A 19,375-nucleotide genomic window follows, 5' to 3' on the forward strand; every position below is an offset into this window, starting at 1 on the left:
ATTTACGAAGCCCGCCATCTCCCATTCCTCTCCTTTATCATTCCTCAAACTTCGTAAATTTCGATCATCTCGTGTTTGTTTTTTTTCTACCTTAACAAGGACTACCAACACTCTCGTTCTACCAACAAGAACAAGAACTACCAACAAGGACTACCAACACTCTCGTTCTACCAACAAGAACAAGAACTACCGTTAAATCATTTCGTGGATTTCGCTCGTAAAGCAGCACAAGTTATTGTTAACAGGAGCGGGCTAGCTCGTCTTATACGCCACTGATCTAAAGCCGCAGCCTCGATTGAGCCGACGTGGCGTGATTCGGTTCGCTGAAGCGGATCGCGCTTTTTCTCTGCACTGCACGTGATTAAGGTGGGCGAAGTATCGGCCGGATATCGTCCGACGTGTACATCGAGAGTCGGTGAGGGAGGGGAGACGCGACTCGTGGCTGAAGAAGAAAGATCGCCGGATGCCAGAAGGGCCCGATGCGCGTCCTTCGGAATTGCCCGTCCTTCGGAATGTTGGCGGTGGTATAGGAGCGCTGGGAAGAAGAGAAGGCAAGTGGGCGAAAAGTGGCCGTTCTTACGTGTCTGGGCTTTCTGTGGTATGTCTGCATCCACCTTTGACGGGAGAAGCGCCCGATAGCACTGTCGCTGGGGACTTGCGCGCAGGCCACAACTTTCCGCGATGTGTTTGTTGTCTTTTCTTTTTTTTAGAGGTGACGCTCTTTATGGCGTGAGTCTGTCGCTCCTCCGTATGTATGTATGTATGTATGTATGTACGTATGTATGTATGTATGTATGTATGTATGTATGTATGTATGTATGTATGTATGTATGTATGTATGTATGTATGTATGTAACCACCGGTAACACATACCTGCTCTATAGTGGGTATGTGCCACGTGCAGGGGTCGCGAAATGAAAGCTGGTGGTACTTGTAATGTTCACTAGATGGACGCACGGACGGACTGACGGACAGACGAGCAGACCGACGGATGGATAGATGGGCGCGCGGACGTATGAGCAGATGGACGCACGAACGGACGGACAGGAGGACGGATGCGTGGATGGACGCACGACTGGCCGTGTGGACGGACGGAAGCAAGAACGAACGAACGGACGGAAGCACGGACGGGCTGATGGACGTTTCGCCCCACTCATCATCATTCACTCCGTGGATATGCTGTGATTTTTTTCTTTTTTTTTATTCGTAAACGTGGAGACAGGCCTGCACGTAAAGGCTGCGTGGCTATCCTCAAGAGGCATGGCGTGCAAACACTGGCTCAGGAGTGGTCAAGACACCACAGACGCCGACTACTGCAAAGGCGCGCAATGGCAGAAAAACTAAGAGAATTATTGATTGATATGTGGGGTTTAACGTCACAAAACCACCATATGATTATGAGAGACGCCGTAGTGGAGGGCTCCGGAAATTTTGACCACCTGGGGTTCTTTAACGTGCACTCAAGTCTGAGCACCCGGGCCTAAAGCATTTCCGCCTGCATCAAAAATGCAGCCGCTGCAGCCGAAAAAAAAAGGGGGTGGGGGGGGGGGGGTCACGAAAAATCACCCGCGCATGCCCTTGCAATAGGCGAACCTGTCGATCCAGCTTGTGTGAGTTCTACGTGAGAGATAGTCATTTAGGCACTTCATTTTCTTTTTATGGAGGTTAATGGAAGGTTGACTCATGCATGCGCTACCACTGTTATCGATATGTTAGGTCTCGACCATCGAACGCGTTTCCTTGTTGTTGTTGTTGTTGTTGTTGTTGTTGTTGTTGTTGTTGTTGTTGTTGTTGTTGTTGTTGTGTGTGTGTGTGTGTGTGTGTGTGTGTGTGTGTGTGTGTGTGTGTGTGTGTGTGTGTGTGTGTGTGTGTGTGTGTGTGTGTGTGTGTGTGTGTGTGTGTGTGTGTGTGTGTGTGTGTGTGTGTGTTATGACACAAAAGCACTCATTTATTGAATTTCGGTGTGCACTGACACTCTTGACAACGTAAAGACAGATTAGGTGGTGAGTCTACGATTGGCGATCTGTTGTGCTGCATTGAATTATTGATTAACGCAGCTACCCGTTTGCTCTGCGTAGAAGCAGGAGCAGCTAAACCACACTACGTAGTTAGCGGTACGCTACGGCCTATTCTACGTTATTCTACAGTGGAGCAGGACAAAAGGAAGGATTGGCGGTGCCTTTAATGTTACCAACGAAGAAAAAAGGGGGTGATTAATAAATAAATAGCAAACGGGTCAGCCGCTCCTTGCTCTACGGCAGTAAGAACCAGCGTCAAAGTTTCTGTAAAGCGTGCGGTGACAGAATATCGCAAGGTGACCTAGTTGGAACAGAAAGATCAAACTTTATTTTATAAAAATAACTTATGCAGGGTTTAAGAACCTGGCTTCAGGTAGCTTTTTGATGCCAAATATATTGGCAAATGAAAACGGGATAAATTATAAGGGAGTCCGCAAAGGGCAGCAAGACCATTTGCAGTTTGCGATGAATAACAGTCATAAAGAAAAAGGCGAGGAGGACGCTGTCGTCACTCGAGCTAGAATGGTAGCCTATCGTATGGAGGTTCTTCAGTTGTTATTTGAATGAGATATTGTTTCGGCAGTCGCGGCTGCAGTTTTTTCGACACCTTGGACGCGGACTGTGTGCCTGATCGCTCAATATTCGGGGTACTACTACTGACGTCTGCAGCGGACTTTAAGTGTATTGGCTTCAGCCACTACAGTGAAGAACTATCGAAAAATAATCGCAGCTAAACGCAAAGCATAGAATCCGTTGATATGCGTATTCGCCTGTCCGTAGTTCGCCACTGTCTGAAGTTACCGCATGGTCTTCTCGGTTCTGGTGATCAATGTGGCCACCTTATTTAGGTCTTTTAGCTTCGGTCACAACAATACAAAACTATCGAAAAATTCACATCACACACGCAAAGAATAGAATAAACTGATATGCTTATCCGCAGTTCGCGACTATCCCGAGTTAGCACGTGGTATTTTCGGTTCCTATTATCCGTGTTGCCACTATTTAGCTTTCTGGCCGTGGAATCGGAGAAGTTACTTTACGCGGTAGTTCTTCGCTCTAAATATGCCAGCACAGCATTCGATTGCGCCAGCGTGGCATGCAGTCTGCACTCAGTGAGACCATCACGACATGATTGTCCAATTCTAACACCACCCTTTGAGCACACGTGGCATGCTGGATGTTGTAAGAGCACGCAGATGAGCTTCTGTAATGGCCGCATATAGTGCTGGAACTGACTCGCCCGTCTGAGAATCGGTATCCAGTCGGCGTACTTCACCGCTCATTAGCGGTTTAGTCCTGCACTAGCTGACGTTGTATACGTTTGTGCATAGTTGGCACATTTTGGCATAGTTTCCCTGAGATCATTTTTTTTTTCTTTTCGTTGTTAAGAGCGAGATTATTTAAGCTTTTCTTGGCGCAGGGTAGTTCGAACAGGATTTGTAATCGCCACGAACCGGTACGCATTTAATTCTTCTAGTTTCTGAATTCTTTTTTTTTTTTCGTCCGAGTTTTTCGATTCTAGGCCTATTCCCTATCGGCCGCGAGATCGAGCAGAGTCGCCGCCTAGCGGCAACTGGCCGAAGTGGTGAAGCGTGGATTGCTCCGTGCGTCGTCTGCTAGCCACGTCGTGTTTCTATGTGCGCGTGCGTCATGCACGTTCTCAAAGTGTGGTTTGTCCGGTCGTGTAAGCGCGAGTTTAACTGTTTCTACGTGTGCCTGAAACGACGTACGAAAGCATTTGGTCTTGCTCGGCTGCTAATGCATTGTAATAGAATCGGCAAGTGCAACTTTCCAGAGTGCTGTTTATTGTCGTCGTACCCTCCATTCACCTGGATAATTTCAGAGTGACAGGTCGCTGACTACAGGTCGCTAACAGGTCGCTGACGTAACAGGTCGCTGACTAAAATCAAGTTACATGTTCCCGCCAAAACCACGTGACACGTGCGTTGTGTGGAGAGCCGTTCGAAACCAGAGAAGAATGTCCGAGCTTAGCTATCGTTGGTATCACTAGCATACTTTTAGCATCTCCAGCAAAGACTTGGCATTACTGTAAATGTCTAGCTAGGCCGCACTCGGGGGGACTGCAATCAGTTCCAGTCTGGCGCTGCTATGGTGCAATTAGCGCACTTTTTTCTTCCTTGTGTGGATGAATAGTTTTGTCTTTGCGAATGACGTGTCTGTAGTACGAATTCATGTAAAGGGTCATCGCAGATTTCAGCACGAAGAGCAGACTTGTCCTCTCTTTCTCCTGCTATACGCTCTCTGAATCCATTTACCAATGCAACTTATCCCTATTTCAGTGTTTGCGTCAGTGTTTGCGTTGGTGTTCAAAGCAGCTCCGAAATGAACTTTCAAATAAGCTGTTCAACGTGTGCCCGCCTTGCATATTTTAGTTCCTTTTTGTGATTGCTTCTGTATATTTTGCCAAGCTTTTTTTTTTTTTGCTTGTTGCGAGCACTCTTCTATACGTGTTGATATAAATTCGGCCAGAAGTACCGCTTCCAGGATCTCTCTTTAAAAAGGGGGGCGCAGTCAAGGTTTCAGTAGTCTCTCGCTCGTATATGGATGGATGGATTGATATGGCTGTACCCTTTAGATCGGGCGGTGACTAGCGCCACCAAGCCGTAATACTTAATGAACCAAAAACTAGATTTATTTTTTTTACTTTAAATAGTGAGGTTGAGGATTCGTACTTTGCAGTGAAGGGTTTAATTTTCACTCGTGCCTTGACTTTAGCCACCAATCAGATAGCCTCCTTCTAGTTGATTGTACCCGCTTAAAGTCTATTTTGCCCTCCCTGTCCCTAAACCCAGTGCTTTGAAAAACTATGTGCCATCAACCTTAACTATAGGGTGAAGCCCTTTACAGAACATTATCAAGTGTTCGGCAGTTTCTTCTTCCTCTCCACACGCACTGCATACCGTGTCTACCCCTTCGTATTTGGCCCGATATGTCTTGGTTCGCAATACTCCCGTCCTGGCGAGGGTTAGAACAGCGCCACCTAGTTTGGTGCACCATACTTCAAAGCTGAATTGACTAACAGGCGCGGGGAGAGCCAACGTGGCTGTAGTAAAACATACAGGAGGTCGTGCCTTGTTTACGAAAGTGCGTTGGAATGGGTCACTGGGCAAGTTGCACGTTCAAGGAAGTGCATATATTAGAAACCCAGTCGATAGTCGGACGCTCGTTCCTATGCTTTACCTTCTTCAACTCGTTAGTTATTTGCGTCGAAGTATAATCACTTGGAGCTTTTATTTTTGTCTTAATCAAATTATCTGCTTTAACTCGCTTGGCAAATAACTTTCACTTTTTTTCTGATACTTACTTAAGAAGAGATCTTACATATAATCTCAGTACTGTTGCGCTGGCGGGGCCGATGTGTCGGACTAACTATGGCATACGGTCAATTGACAATCAAATTGTTCTACAGTGCAACAAGATTCCTGAAGTAATTGAATACGCTCGGGAGACTCAAAACGTTACCAAATTTAAGAAGCGAATTACGAAAGTAATAATCGAAGCTCACTTGTAGGGTGCATGAGCTGAAGAGAGGTAATGTACGAAATATGTTTATTGTAATCATTGTCCCTTCATAATTGTGTCAACACCTAATTTATATGTATTTCAATATATATTGATTGTGTTGATTGTCTTTTGTATTTATCGCTAAGGAACAGCTTTGTTTGAATAGTGAACTGGTATTTTCCCGGTTGTTGTGGTGTTCCTCGTATATTTATTATCCGTTTGTATGTTGTTGAATATTTCTATGTACTGTTTTGCTGTACCTGCCCGAGGTGTCTCACGAAGAGTGGGCCAAGTCAAGAGATACTCTTTCCTTTTGTCCCCTTCGTGGGCATTTTGTAAAAATGCCCAAACACACACACACACACACACATATATATATATATATATATATATATATATATATATATATATATATATATATATATATATATATATATATAATTCGATTTGGATTGCTTTTTCTTTTCCATGCGTTTTGCACTACGCGCTTCTTTGCTTTCTTTTTTTTTCTCTCTCTCTCTCTCGCTCACTTTCGTGTTGCACTTTACGTAGCTTTCTCCTTTCACTTGAGTACCCCGTTTTGAACGTTTATCTTCGCATTCAAAACAACCTTCCGAAGTGTTCATCGATTGTCTCTCTGAATGCTTATTGTTTTGATTTTAAAACAGCTTCGATGACATTAATGTTCGAAGCAAGCGCAGTACTGTGTAAGACCACTATCAGGCTTTCTTTTTTTTTTTACTTTTTTCCTCATTTTCTTTGTTGGCGGGCCTACACTTGTAGCACTGATAATGTGATTAGCGAATCTCTCGTTTAACCCCTGTCTAGTAATACAGAAAGAAAAAAAAAGATGCGCTCAAGCATTGCGTTCCGTTCGCAGAGCGTTTACGTACGCTTTCGTTACAATTCTAAGCTCGCCGGTGGTGTGCGCGAATGCTAATACAGATATTTAACGCTGCAGCGGTGTCTCTCAATGGCCTGACAATAGGGGCCCTCGCTTTGCATACCCTTTCGCCATCTCGCATAGCGACGGAACAGGAATAAACTCTCGCTCTCCGAGGGTCATCATTTAGCGCTCGGCCAAACTTTCCTCTGGCAACTACAGTGGAGCTCGCCGTGATCCTCGTTTCTCTTTATTCTTCCCGTTCTTTTTCACGTGTTCGGGCCTTTGCCTTAGTTTTTTGTGTTCCCGGGGGACGATGGTAGTGGTGGTCTAGCTCACCTCATCGCATATCGCGCACCCAAAAGACAACGTAATGAACTGGCGTTCGCTGATGTACCCCTCTTCCCAGGATCCCCAGTCCGCCGTCCGCCTTTCTCTATCCCGGAATCGCTGTATGTTCTATGCACGCTCCGGGGGGGGGGGGGGGGGGGGAATGGGGGAAGGGGGCCAGGATCACTTTAAAGCGCTGACCATGGCCCGACGATGCTGCTAGCTAATGCCGAAACGGAATTAATTACTCGCGAGTGAATGGATTTTCTCAGACCGCGCAAATTATTTGGTCGGCCCCTACTGTGCGCTGTATATATTGCTTTGTCTCTCTCTCTCTTTCTTTCTCCTTCTTTGTCTTCAGACAGTGCTTCTTTCTTTCGATCTCTGTGATTTGCATCTTCTCTCTCTCTCTCTCTCTCTCTCTTGTATTCTTTGTTATTTCATATCCGGACCGCCCGGCAACTGCAGAATTTTCCCATGGTGGCACGAGTTGCTCATGTTCCGTTTCACACTCGCCTTGTTGTGTTTCATTTTTCTTTCGTGCTCTTTCCTTCTTTGCAGTACGCTGTGGCGCGTCCTCCCTCGGCACTCTCGTGCTCAGCCGAAGCGTGAGCAATCTCCCCCGGCGTTGCGTAAACGATGATTATGGCCTTATTGCCGTCCGGTGCTTGGGGCTGTCGCGAAGCAGGGCGAGTGAGCTAGCTGGCTCAATGAGAAACCTCGTTAGACGTTCATCAGACCCGCAGAAGCAGCGCTCTCCTGGCGTATAACGCTGCGTGCGCCCTCTTCTGGGGGTGGTGGTGGTGGTGGTTTGCGCATGCTGGCCGAGTCATATAAACCCCTCCTCCTACCCCTCCTTCATTTCTCCACGACTTTCTGCGCTCGCTGTTAGCAACGCGCGTGCGTTCTTGTTTCCATAGCGTAATTACGGGCGAGTTCTCTCCCTCTCTTTCTTTCCCTATACCTTTCTCCCCTTCAGTCTTCCCTCATTTCCTTTTTTCCCCCTTCTTTTTACGCCCCAGGCTCATTTCAGTGGCCCACTGCTTCAGCTTTCTGGTTCGCGCATAGTTCAGTCGATGTTGCTCTAGCATCGTTGCATGAACCGCGCCTGTCTCTTCCAAGTTTGTGTTTTGCTGTATTGCAGACCTACGCGCTCAGTATTGTACGATGCGAAATTAGGGCGAGAGACGGTGGGGGAAATGGGGACGGGGGACCCGTCGTCACCGTCGCGAAGCTGGCTTGCGCGCGGTGCGGGTCGAACTGGCGCGCATTACCGCACTCACGAGATAGCTAGTTCATTATGCAAATACGAATTAGTCATCTCTTTCGCACGGCCAACGCACGTCTAGCTGCTCCGAGAAAATGGCACAAGACGGGGCAGCGAGCGGATGACGTTGAAAGCGTCAAACTTCGTTCGTTTGGTGCCGAGAAGGCTATATACGTACGGAAACGAAGACCCAGACTTGCTGAGATAAAAAGTGAGAGCAGCTCAGAAGTGACGTCGACGTGTGTCCGTGACGCTAATCTACGTTACGTGTCAAATTTGCCGCGTTTTCGCACGGCATGCCGATGGGTGGTGCTAGACAGTGACGAGGCGCTGAGCGGTGCCCGGGCCCATTAGTACGTGTCTGACAGGTGGTGTTAGTAGTGTCGCAGATGTGCATAGGACAGATCACTGGTGTCGACCCGGCCGCCTTCGCGTTGTCGAAACACTTGACATTGGAACGTCAACGAATTTTCTCGTTTTGACGCAATTATGCTTTTGAGGTTTTCAGAAATGACGGGCTATCGGACGCTGTTAGCTACGAAGAAAAAATATGTCATTCTGGGTCTCAGTCTCACTCTCTCTCTCTTTCTTTCTCTGAGTGAGCGAGTTAATTATTAGCTAATTCATTAGTTAGTTAGTTAGTTAGTTAGTTAGTTGGTTGGTTAGTTAGTTAGTTAGTTAGTTGGTTAGTTAGTTAGTTAGTTAGTTGGTTGGTTCGTTGGTTGGTTAGTTAGTTAGTTAGTTAGTTAGTTGGTTGGTTAGTTAGTTAGTTAGTTAGTTAGTTAGTTAGTTAGTTAGTTAGTTAGTTAGTTAGTTAGTTAGTTAGTTAGTTAGTTAGTTAGTTAGTTAGTTAGTTAGTTAGTTAGTTAGTTAGTTAGTTAGTGCGTGCGTGTCTTCTATTTTGAATCTGCACCTCAAAAACGTTTAAACATTGGCAGAAGCTATCATTTGTTCTGCTTGTTGTGCCATCATTTGTAACCAAACACATTGTTCAGTTGTTTTCGTCGTATTTTGGATGATGCTGACATATGCGCATGAATTAATTGTGGCTTTAAGAGGCAGACATCAAAGTCATGCTTGGAAAGAACGAAGTAAAAAAACATAAACGCTTACGTAATTCAGTTAAACCTGCCTTTTGTACGTTAATTGCCAAACTTGTGCATAGTGATTTGGCCTAGTATAAACCCATTTAGTTTAACGTAACACAGCTGACGATGATTTATTTAAATTTCAACTCAAGTTGTTAAATTATTTGAATGAAAAAACAGAGATTTGCATGCGCGGCCGTACCAGGTTCAGAAAGTTTCTTTCGCGCCTTGCAGGTAAGTTGCTTATGGAGTTTAGTTTTCAACTACGCCGTGTTCTCTGTCCTTCCCCGAATTACTTCCCCTTCCTTTAAAAATATTGGCACCGCTATGAAACGGAATGCGATCACGTTCTTCTCTTATCGTTCAGTCTCCTGATTTGGTTAGCCACTCTCCTCAGTTTGTATATAGCAACGCTCATTCGCTGCGTCTTACCAAATACTTCCGAATACAAACCGACCGAACAGCTCCAAGAATACCGAATCTGTGGTGCTGTTGAATGCCAGTTATGACTGTGGGGACACTGGTGGCATGAAACGCTTTCTTGCGTGCCTATTAAACCAAATCGGCCGTCATTATTGTGGCGTATGCGAGGTCTTCCGCGCCTTCTCATCATCCCTACTGTCGCCTTTCTTTCTTATTTTTTGTCTTTTGATCTCCCACATTAGTTTTATCAGCTTGCAAATTCAGTCAGCACTCTTTGAAGCCATTAATAGAGTATGTTCTGTTTCCTGACTGCTCCTAGTAATGATGTGCGCGAAGTTTTTCTAATGTCAATTTACCTATTTCCTGTGTCATTCGTCTTCTCGAACCCTCTGTGGTTGGTTATCTAAACAAACTATGGTCCTCAATCCGGTCGTCGTTTTCTGCACTTTCTTTCTCTTTCCCTCTTTGTTTGTTCAGAAGGTTTTTCTTAGACAAAGCCTAGTTCCCATCGCTATTCGCATGACGTGTAAACGAACATGGTGGTTGCATAATGTCTAGCGAGGATCTGTGGAACATTATCTTGTTTTGTCAACGCTTTTCTTAGCATTAAATGGGCCTATGCTTCTGTTTTCCGAACGAATGGTGCTTCCCCATTTTCCCCTTAGCTGTTTCATCAAATGCGAAACGAAACCATCGGCAGGTGCGTCAGCTTGAGGTGACGCGAGAAATCATCATCACCTGACTCCATAATTACGCCACTGGTCGCTCAAATGTGTGACATCATTATGATGTCATCGCACGGCATCGACTGCTGGTGAAATCTGAGCCAATTCCGAAGGAACTGCGAGACTACATGAAGTCCAGAAAGCTTTCAAGAAAGAGGAGGTGTGGGAAGGAGGAGGAGGGGTTGGTTCAATACAGCCGAGCAACTAGAAAAGGAACAACACGGCGTTCGCATTTTAGTCGTCTTAGAAGGACGCCTGAAAGTCCGTGTGACTTTTTTCGGCCGCTGCCCTTTTGGCGAATTGATCGTTACAGCTACGCCCCTTCTACTGGGTCCTTTAGATATTCTGCGCACGCCATCTCGAAACAGTAAAGCTGGTGTACGAAGGGGAGAAGAAGAAACTGGCCTTGCCATCGACGTAGAAGTCGGGAACTTTCGCGTTCGCCTATCGACCCCACAGCCCACATTCGTTTAAGTGAATCCCGTTTTGTCCGGAACAGCCCCTCTCTTTTTCCTTGAAAAAAGTTTGTAGCTTCGGTGCAATGAGTCTTGAATCCCGTTGTCAGATGCTGCTCAATTCGAAAAACGAAAAATAAAATGATTTCGTAGTTTTACGCTGTAGTCATTGACGCCTAATTAATTTTTGACCACACCATCTGATTATTTTAACGTGCTACTAAAGATGAGTGCACATGTGTTTTTGAATTTTTGGGCCAATGGAAATACTGTCGCCAAGGCAGCATCTCATTCGAACACGCTTCCTCAAGCTCAGCAGCGCAACACTTTACCAGCCAACATACCTCAACGGAGCCGAATTGCAAGAGCAGTTTATGGATTTATTGCGCATGTTCATTGGGTACATCTTCATTAACCATACATATTCATCATTAAGTGGTATTTTTCATCAAGGGTTGTGGGAACTCACCTTTGATGACAGGCGTGTATCCTGAATATTTGTTTTCGATTTAAAGTGTGGAATGCTAGAACTGTTTCGGAAATCATTGCCTCTCTCTTCGCAACTTATTCGAACAATATTCGTTGCATACTTGCATTTGATTCTCTTCTCAAATTTACTTTTCGCGCACCCCTATTCTTTTGTGATTGTTTTGAAGTGGCGATGTTACCGAAAGTAATATGAACCACAACCGGTAAGCCCTTTTTGCTCTGTGTGTGTGTGTTCTATTTTCAGAAAGAACAGTTTTTGGGTGAACTAGTCGTCGTGCTACATTGACGTTCATGTTTGCTTCTCTGGGGCTCCAGAAAAAAAAACTACAAAACATAGTTGTGTTGTTGTTTTTTGTTTCAGTCACTGTGTTTTGTTCGCGTGGTGTCTTGTACAATATATTCATCGTGGTCCTTTCTTGAGTTGTCACTCCTTTTTTGGCCTTACTTTTTTTTTTTGGTGTCCTTCCGTAATGAGCGCTAACCACCCTTCCCTCGTAAGCTATGCTTCAACTTGACCAACGCAGTAAGCACACTGTAGTAGTAATTTTGCGGAGCGAAAGGAAACCTCGAACTCCATATGAGATATTTTACTCACTTCCTCGACTTCAGTGGTCTGTGACAGTAAGCATTTACATTCCCAATGGCGGCTTTGATACCACGAATGTCTTTAAATTTTGATTCTGAGCAAGGGCGGATACACAAACTTTAGGGGGGCGGTCGCCTGAAGTAACATAGGAGAGGGAGGCGTGGTCATGACTTCGTTTTTACTAGCAGAAAAACTTTTTCATCGCATAAGTACTGTTTATGTGTGCTCACAGTGGTTTCACTCATTTGTCCTAATTGCTGATTGGACTACAAGCACTGAAGTGAGTGGAGAGGGGGTGCTGACACAGGCTTTTTTGGGGGGGAGGGGGGGCTGCCCCTAATGCCCACCCCCGCCCTTTGGATCCGCCACTGATTGTAAGGCAAATTAAACCAAACAAAGTGAAAATGAATTCTCGCCCAAAAAGGCACACTGTTCCTTTTGCATTCACCCAAGACGACTGAATGGTGAAATCCATGTTCCTTTTTTTTTTTCACTCGAGTGTATCAATGTCGCATTCTCGCCCAAACGCTGTCCGCACCTAACCATGGTATTATTACATGGCCTCCGTGATCGGCTCACCATTGACCAAGCGACGACGTCATGTGATTACGTCATCATTTGACATCATGCGACGGAATCTGGCAGTGGCGTCACAGGCATTGCCGCCGTGTGATGTCAGGGTGACTGAATTTTGAATAGCGCAGTCTAGAAGTAGTTACAGCGTAACGGAAGCAATAAACAAGGACAGTTCTTGTTTAATGCTTCCGTAGTTACGCTTTAACTACTTCTATAGGTTGCGCTGTTCGTATATTCAGGTATGTCCTACCAACTTGCCCACGTTTCCGCGCGTCATGGTGACGTCATTGCATCATTGTGATTTTTCTTTTCATCACTGTTCACGCCGTCGATGTCGCCGTTAACTTTTCGCATTTGATGAAGCATCTAAGGAATTCGCCTTAAAACTACCGCACTGTGTGGGCAATGGAGAGGCAAAATTTATGTCGCTTCCCGCATCTGTCGCTCTTCTGTCTTCTTCCTCTGTCGACTACATCACGGAACCGTTCTCCGCCACTAGGCCAACCGTTTCCCGTTAGTTCCCGTATAAGCCAGGTCTCCCGTGACCCGCGCGTTTGTATTGCCAGTTTGATTGAACGCCCCTCCGATTTCAGTGTGGTCCTGAGTTTCAACAGAGTCGCTGTGTGTCGAAGAGATCACGAACGCACTGACGCCGTAAGCTGCGTTACCGCTCCTCGGAGGGCAAACGTGTCGTCGGATGGGCCTTTCTGCATCTTCGCGCTCGCCACGTTGTACCGCCTTTACTGTTCCTCTTTCCCCGAGTTTGTTTCACGCGAGCAATCCGACAGCGCGACCTTACTTTCCGTTGTCTCCCGTGTCCGGCGGTATACTTTCCTCGTGGGATCGTACGATGTCTGTCGTTTCGAAACAAACGTGTGAGCCCGGCTCTTCCGTACACCCACCGTTGACCTTTACGCGAAACCATGTGTACTGTCTGTATTCTTTTTTATCGTCAATGCAACCTTTTGTTCGCTCCTTTCGATAAAGCAACCTTCGCGCGTGCATGCGGGGTGACTCGCTTACCGCTTTCTTTCTATTTTTTTGTCGCTGCGTGAAGTTCGTTTGCCTAGAAAGTTACCGGGTTGTAAAACTGAACGCAGACTTGTGGCGTCGACCACTCAGAGACGTAAAGAACAAAGACAAATGTTTGCCGTGGAAACTGAGCGTGCTGTTTCGTCGGTGTCGTCTCCCTTCTCGAAAAAAAAAAATATGTGATCCGTATTACGTACGATTCTGTGTGATCACACAGGTTTATCTGGGAAAGTGCAGTGTTTCAGGATTCGTTGGGGTCGTTCGAGATTATGTTTAAAAGAATAAACGAGGCATACGAGATCTTTTTGCGCGAGTAACATGTGCCACGAGTATACTCTCTTTTTTTTTTTTTTTGTCTCACCACTGTCACTTCGTCTGTTTCCTTCCCAGGCCCAAGAGCGGGTCGATGCTGCTGTACAGCCGCAAGCGGGTCCGGTACCGGCGTGATGGCTACTGCTGGAAGAAGCGCAAGGACGGCAAGACGACCCGGGAGGACCACATGAAGCTCAAGGTCCAGGGAACGGAGGTACGCAACACTCTACAATTGGTCTTCCCCCGTCCCCTATCTGAACAGCACTCTCAAACCTCGATATAACGAACCCGAAATAACGAAATATTGATTATAACGAAGTAAATGAAAAATTGTCTTGCAACAGATATATTGTTTGGAATATACCTTTATGATAAATTTTTGGATATAACGAACTTAGTTTTCTGTAAGAAGCAACTTTGTTATAATGACGTTTGAGCGTCGTAGTAGTAGTAGTAGTAGTAGTAGTAGTAGTAGTAGTAGTAGTAGTAGTAGTAGTAGGAAGAAGAGGGGGAGGGGGAGGAGGAAAAAAGAAAAAAGTGTAAACTTAAGGGCTTGTTGTTGTTGTTGTTGTTGTTGTTGTTGTTGTTGTTGTTGTTGTTGTTGTTGTTGTTGTTGTTGTTGTTGTTGTTGTTGTTGTTGTTGTTGTTGTTGTTGTTGTTAGACACAATATTAAGGATAACTAAAAGACAGTGATGTCAGGGAATGTGTGCGCGATATTATCAGAGGTGATTATAATGTAAACGGGAAGATATAAAAGTCGATGAAAAGGTAACTTACTGCCAGCGAGAACCGAACCTGCGACTCTCGATTGACGCGTCCGATACTGTACCACTGAGCTATGGTGAGCGTCATCCCTCCGTCCACTTCATGAAGTATATATGTGTATTTAAACGTGGGAGCGTCAGTCGGCGGCGCAAGTAGCCAGTGCGGCGAGTGTGGAACACTTTTTTTTTTTTGCCTCTGGTGTCACGTAGTACGTGATTTTATTACGAGCTGACAGTGCAGTTTATGAAGACGTAGTACAATCTATGCTAAGGCCGTACAATATATCAAAAGACAGATTACCGGTAACTCTTTTAGTTCACTCCTAACTCGCCACATATATAACATATGCATAAAGAATCGCGTTATCTATCTTTAGTAGATCATTGTAATCTCTTCTTTGAGTCGGGGAAGGTGTCACTCGCAAAAGAGAGTTGACTTGTATTTTTGATGTGAGTGATGTGATGGAAAGTCGAAATTCACCTAAAAGAGTAGCGGATAATCCTGTTCATCATCTCACGCACAACACAGTACAAGGACGTAGTGACAACCGACGAAGACAGGTGCTAACGTTGAACACAAAGCGGTGCCCGATGTATTAGAAATGTAACTAGAGATAACGTAAGTCTGGGCGCGTTGGTGTTTCATTTCGGTATCGGCGCAAAACGCTGCACTAGGAACCGAGTGACAGCCGACGAAGAGAAGTGGCTGTCTTCGTCGGTTGTCACTCGGCCCTTGTCTTGTGTTGTACGCGTGATACTGAAATGGAGCACTAAGGATTAAAGTTGTGCGATGTCAGGTAGATTTTATCTATTTATTTTAGAGCGTTGCCCGTGGTGTAGTGTGCAAGGGAGTGATGACTACTTTCGACGCAATGTATACTGGTTCCATACAACTCGATTTTGGACTGAGTGTTCAAGGTTGCAGATATTTATAGAACTGATCGCATTGAATAGTTCCGTTAAGCGGCAGCCCTGCAATTACGATTTCTGTAACACATCATAGCGCGGCGATTTTCGTGCAGGTAAGCGCAGTCACCGGCTGCACCTTGGCTTCCAAAAACGGCTTTGAGTCTAGCTGGTTCAATGAAAGTTTGTCTCAATTATGTGTCCGTGATCGTTCCGGGGTTTGATACCAGACTGTGTTTGACTAGCGGAGTTCAGTTTTCGTTGGTTGAAACTTTGGCACGTCTAATAACTTAGTTCGTCGAATAGCCTCACAGTTCTCGAGGTCTTCTATCGTCGTTTAGATCTTAGATTACGACCGTAAAAGTTCGGGTCGGCCGGCCTGCTTTCCTAATGATGTCTTCGATTTCAAGGCGTCCCTCTGCAGTCCTCCGAAATTGACCGCGCGAGCTGCACGGTAATTGACACTCTTCGTGCTCAGGTGTTCAGGAACGGTGTTCCTGAACCGTCTGACACAGTAACGGCACTTGTGTACTTGTGTACCGCTGTCTATTGACAGTGAGTGGAGACAGGATAATGATAAGGTTTACGTGGCTAATGCATTTTAGTTGCCGAGTAATTCTGAACCGTAACCTCAGCTTTCCAGTAGGCTATGCTTTTCCAGCGTGCTAAGGAATGTGTATGTTGTTTTACGTACCAATGAAGCTAAATCATAGCGAATCAAACACGAGCAGGTAAATGTTAACTTAATTGTCATTTCTAACTTATATTTGACGTTTCGCTTAATATCACCTAATTGACATTTCAGACTAAAATAAACTAACTTTTGCTCCCTAAAGCCATTTTGGGATTGAAAATGAGCACTCACTTTCTTCAATTAACATTTTTTTTTCTCCTCGCCTCTCTTTAACACCATCTCTGGACACAGAACGGTACCGCTGGCGTAACGGCATCCGACGACCCTTCACCGGTAAAGGGAGTAAAAAAAAAAAACAATTGTCGAGAAGGCCCCGTAAGGTCCGCATCGGATTGGCAGAGAGTGAACTTCGATTCGCTTATTCAGCGTGAGCGGACCCTTTTTTACCGAAGGCAACTGGGTTAGGGATAAGTCGGGACGCGAGCGTGTTTATCGGGGAAAGTTCTCGGGGCAGCTCGTTTTCGGGCGCTATAGCCGCCGCGCGCCGTCAGCTTGCGCCTGCTGCCTCTTTCCCACTCCGGGCTCGCTTCCAGTGCCCTCCGTTAACGCACCCCGGACCATCCGGGGGAGGGCGAAGAGCCGCGCGTGCTTGGCTTACCAGGCGGCCGAGCAAAGGCTGCAGGGGCTGCTCGCGCGCGCTGGACCCCGTTGATTGCAGCCGGGGCTGATTGCCGGTTCGACTTGATTGCCGCCGTCTCCGCTTCTGCTGGTGCACACTCGCGCTTCCATGCTGATTGCCCCGCGGCGGTCTTCGCTTCACGCGCAGTCACCGAGCGCTCGCTTTTTCTTTTGTTTTTTTTTCTCCTTCAATCCCGCAAAGTACTCCCGCACGTTACCTTTTTTTCGTCCGTTATGCTTCGTCTCATCAGCCCTTTCAAGCTTCAGTACACGACGCGCATTGCTTGCCATCGCCAGCAGCTCTGTAAAAGCGTGTTCGCGTCACATACGAACTGTGCCACGACCTTCCTAACATAAAGGTGGTGCCAACCCCGTTCCATTTGCTCGGTGTTCTCCTCTTCCTCCGAACCTTTTTTCATCCGGGATCGTAACGTTTATGCGTCGTTCCCGCTGGGCTCTTCTCCGTCGTCACCTCCTGTCCTCTAGCGAGAGAGAAAGAAAGTGAAAGAGCTGTTTGGCGCCAGCTTGGGGTCCGTTCTGTTGCTCGTGATGGGCTAGCCCGGTGGCGACGAAAATGCCAGGCCACCCGTCGTCCAACTAACTCCCTCTTTGGAGTGCATGGGCAAGACGCTCTGTTTAGTGTACTTTCGATGGCTGAATCGTAAATGTTGCCCGGGTTTCTTGAATTAGCGTATGCATAGTCCCATTTTTCTTAGAATCGATGGTTCGAATCTGAATAGTCTGGTCGGGAAGAGGCATCATTAGAAAAATAAAACAATAAACGGAAGCCGAAACTTCTGAATGCTTTTCATTTTGGTCGGCGTCTTCTGTGTTTACATTTTCTCAGTACCTCAGTACATCGGTATTACGTGAGCGCAGACCAACGACGTCGGCTACGTTTACAAAACGAAAAGTAAACAAAGACAACAAAACGCTCGCCAACGAGTGCTATTACGTCCTTTGCCAAATTCAGACTGAAACAAAACAACGGCGTCTATAGGAATCGTCACAACTTTAGGAATAGGTGAGAATGCAACTCAGAGAGAAAAAGACATTCAATTTCAGCGACAACGTCGATTGCATCTGCGTCGCACAGCCGCGCTATTGCGAAATGCAAACAGTCCTTTTCGAATGTGAGCCTTACGTCACAGCCTCTTCGCTGTTCCCATTCAATGTGCCACGCTGTCGCATTTTAAAGTGCCTTCGAACATTCACTCGCTCCTCTCAAGCGGTCACCGTCTGTTGTTCGCACGGTCGCTGGGACGTCTCCTTTAATCTTACGTCACCGTTCTCTTTTCTCTCTCTTTTCTTGATCTTTCCCTCCGCCCACGTGCCGCTACGCTACGCTCTATTTTATTCATTCTAAAGCCCTCCTGTGTCTCAGTTCTCTCCGTTCGCCTGCTCCCAAAGCGTGCGTACCCGAAGAGCCCGCTTCTTATTCTTCACGACGAGAATAGGGGCTCTTCAGGAACCGTCGCAGTCCAATAAAACTGCCTTTAGCTTCCTCGACGCCTCTCCAGAGCCTTCACTGTTGTTCCACTTTTCTTTCTTTCTTTCATTTCGAGTACGACGATAACAAAACAAACAAGAAACAAGAAACGCTGCTGTACATTTTTTTTAAAGAACGCCTAACGCGAGGCGGTATGTTTCAACGTCCTACACCCCTCTTCCTTTTTTTCTGCCATTTTGTTCTCTTTTTTTTTTCGGTCGTTCTTTAAAAGGTTTAACGGTCCGTTGAGTTTTATTGTCTCATTCCCGTGCGTCCGGTGCGGCGCGGCTCGCGTAACCCGCCCGGGAATACTAACTCTTGTGCGAGGCAACGTACTCGGCCGTTCGCTATGCTTTTCCTTCCTTCCTGTCTTTCTTTCTCTCTCTCTTTCTTTCGTCTCCGCCAACAAAGAGGTGGGGACTTCTGCCTCCACAATTTAAAAGTCCGGCTCACTTCGCCCGCAACGGCGCGCGCCTCGCTTCCAACCTTACCTTGTTGTGCTCCGCTTCAGAGCAGCCGCTGCCTTTCTACTTCTTCGTGCTTCCTTGCTCTATAATTTTATTCTCCATCTTTTGTGTAGGTCATAAAGCAATTTCTACGCAGTGCTACCCCCCCCCCCCCCCTGCTACCGTTATCTGGTAAACAGTGCGAGCCGTGGTGCAGGTTTCTTTTTTGTTATTTTTCTTTTTATCTATTTTTACGCTGTGAAGAGCTAGAGACACTTTCCAGGACGAAATTACTTTTTCCGCCTTGTGCTTAAGTGAAAATATTGTCTCTCTCCTTCCTTTTCCCTACTTTTACGGTGAATTATGGTAAGCTGTCCCGTGCCATCGCACGCGTGTCGCGCGAAACGTGCCTTTTTTCAGAGCTGCCTTCTCAAATTAAATTTATCGTCAGATGGGAGCTGGCCTATATATGGGGAGGCTCTGAGTCTAAGTAACCACCTTCTCTGCCACGCAGCGGAGCTTTATGGACGACGAGGCACATTTCTTTTAGGAGCGAAGCTCCTCAGAGAGCACCTTCTCGTCCGTGTCCGTCACGCTATGCACAAAACCGAAACTCTGAACGCACGCGCAACCAAGAATTTAAACATCTCTGTAAGAAAACTGATTTAATGTGTACTTCAATCGAGTATATGACAGCACAGTACATGATCACCTGCGCCGTCCGTCTTTTTATCCTTTAAATTAGTCG

The 19,375-nt window shown here is 46.2% G+C and overlaps 1 protein-coding gene across 1 annotated transcript in view; it reads left to right on the forward strand.

Moving 5' to 3' along the window:
- Positions 1–19,375, forward strand: part of LOC142803653 (calmodulin-binding transcription activator 2-like) — a 573,461-nt gene that overhangs the window by 495,891 nt on the left and 58,195 nt on the right. Inside the window, exon 5 of the mRNA XM_075889143.1 lies at positions 13,788–13,923. Within this exon, the coding sequence (XP_075745258.1) occupies positions 13,788–13,923 (136 nt within the window). The remainder of the gene's footprint in view (positions 1–13,787; positions 13,924–19,375) is intronic.

This window comes from Rhipicephalus microplus, chromosome 3 (assembly GCF_043290135.1).
Source record: "Rhipicephalus microplus isolate Deutch F79 chromosome 3, USDA_Rmic, whole genome shotgun sequence".
NCBI classification, from domain to species: domain Eukaryota; kingdom Metazoa; phylum Arthropoda; class Arachnida; order Ixodida; family Ixodidae; genus Rhipicephalus; species Rhipicephalus microplus.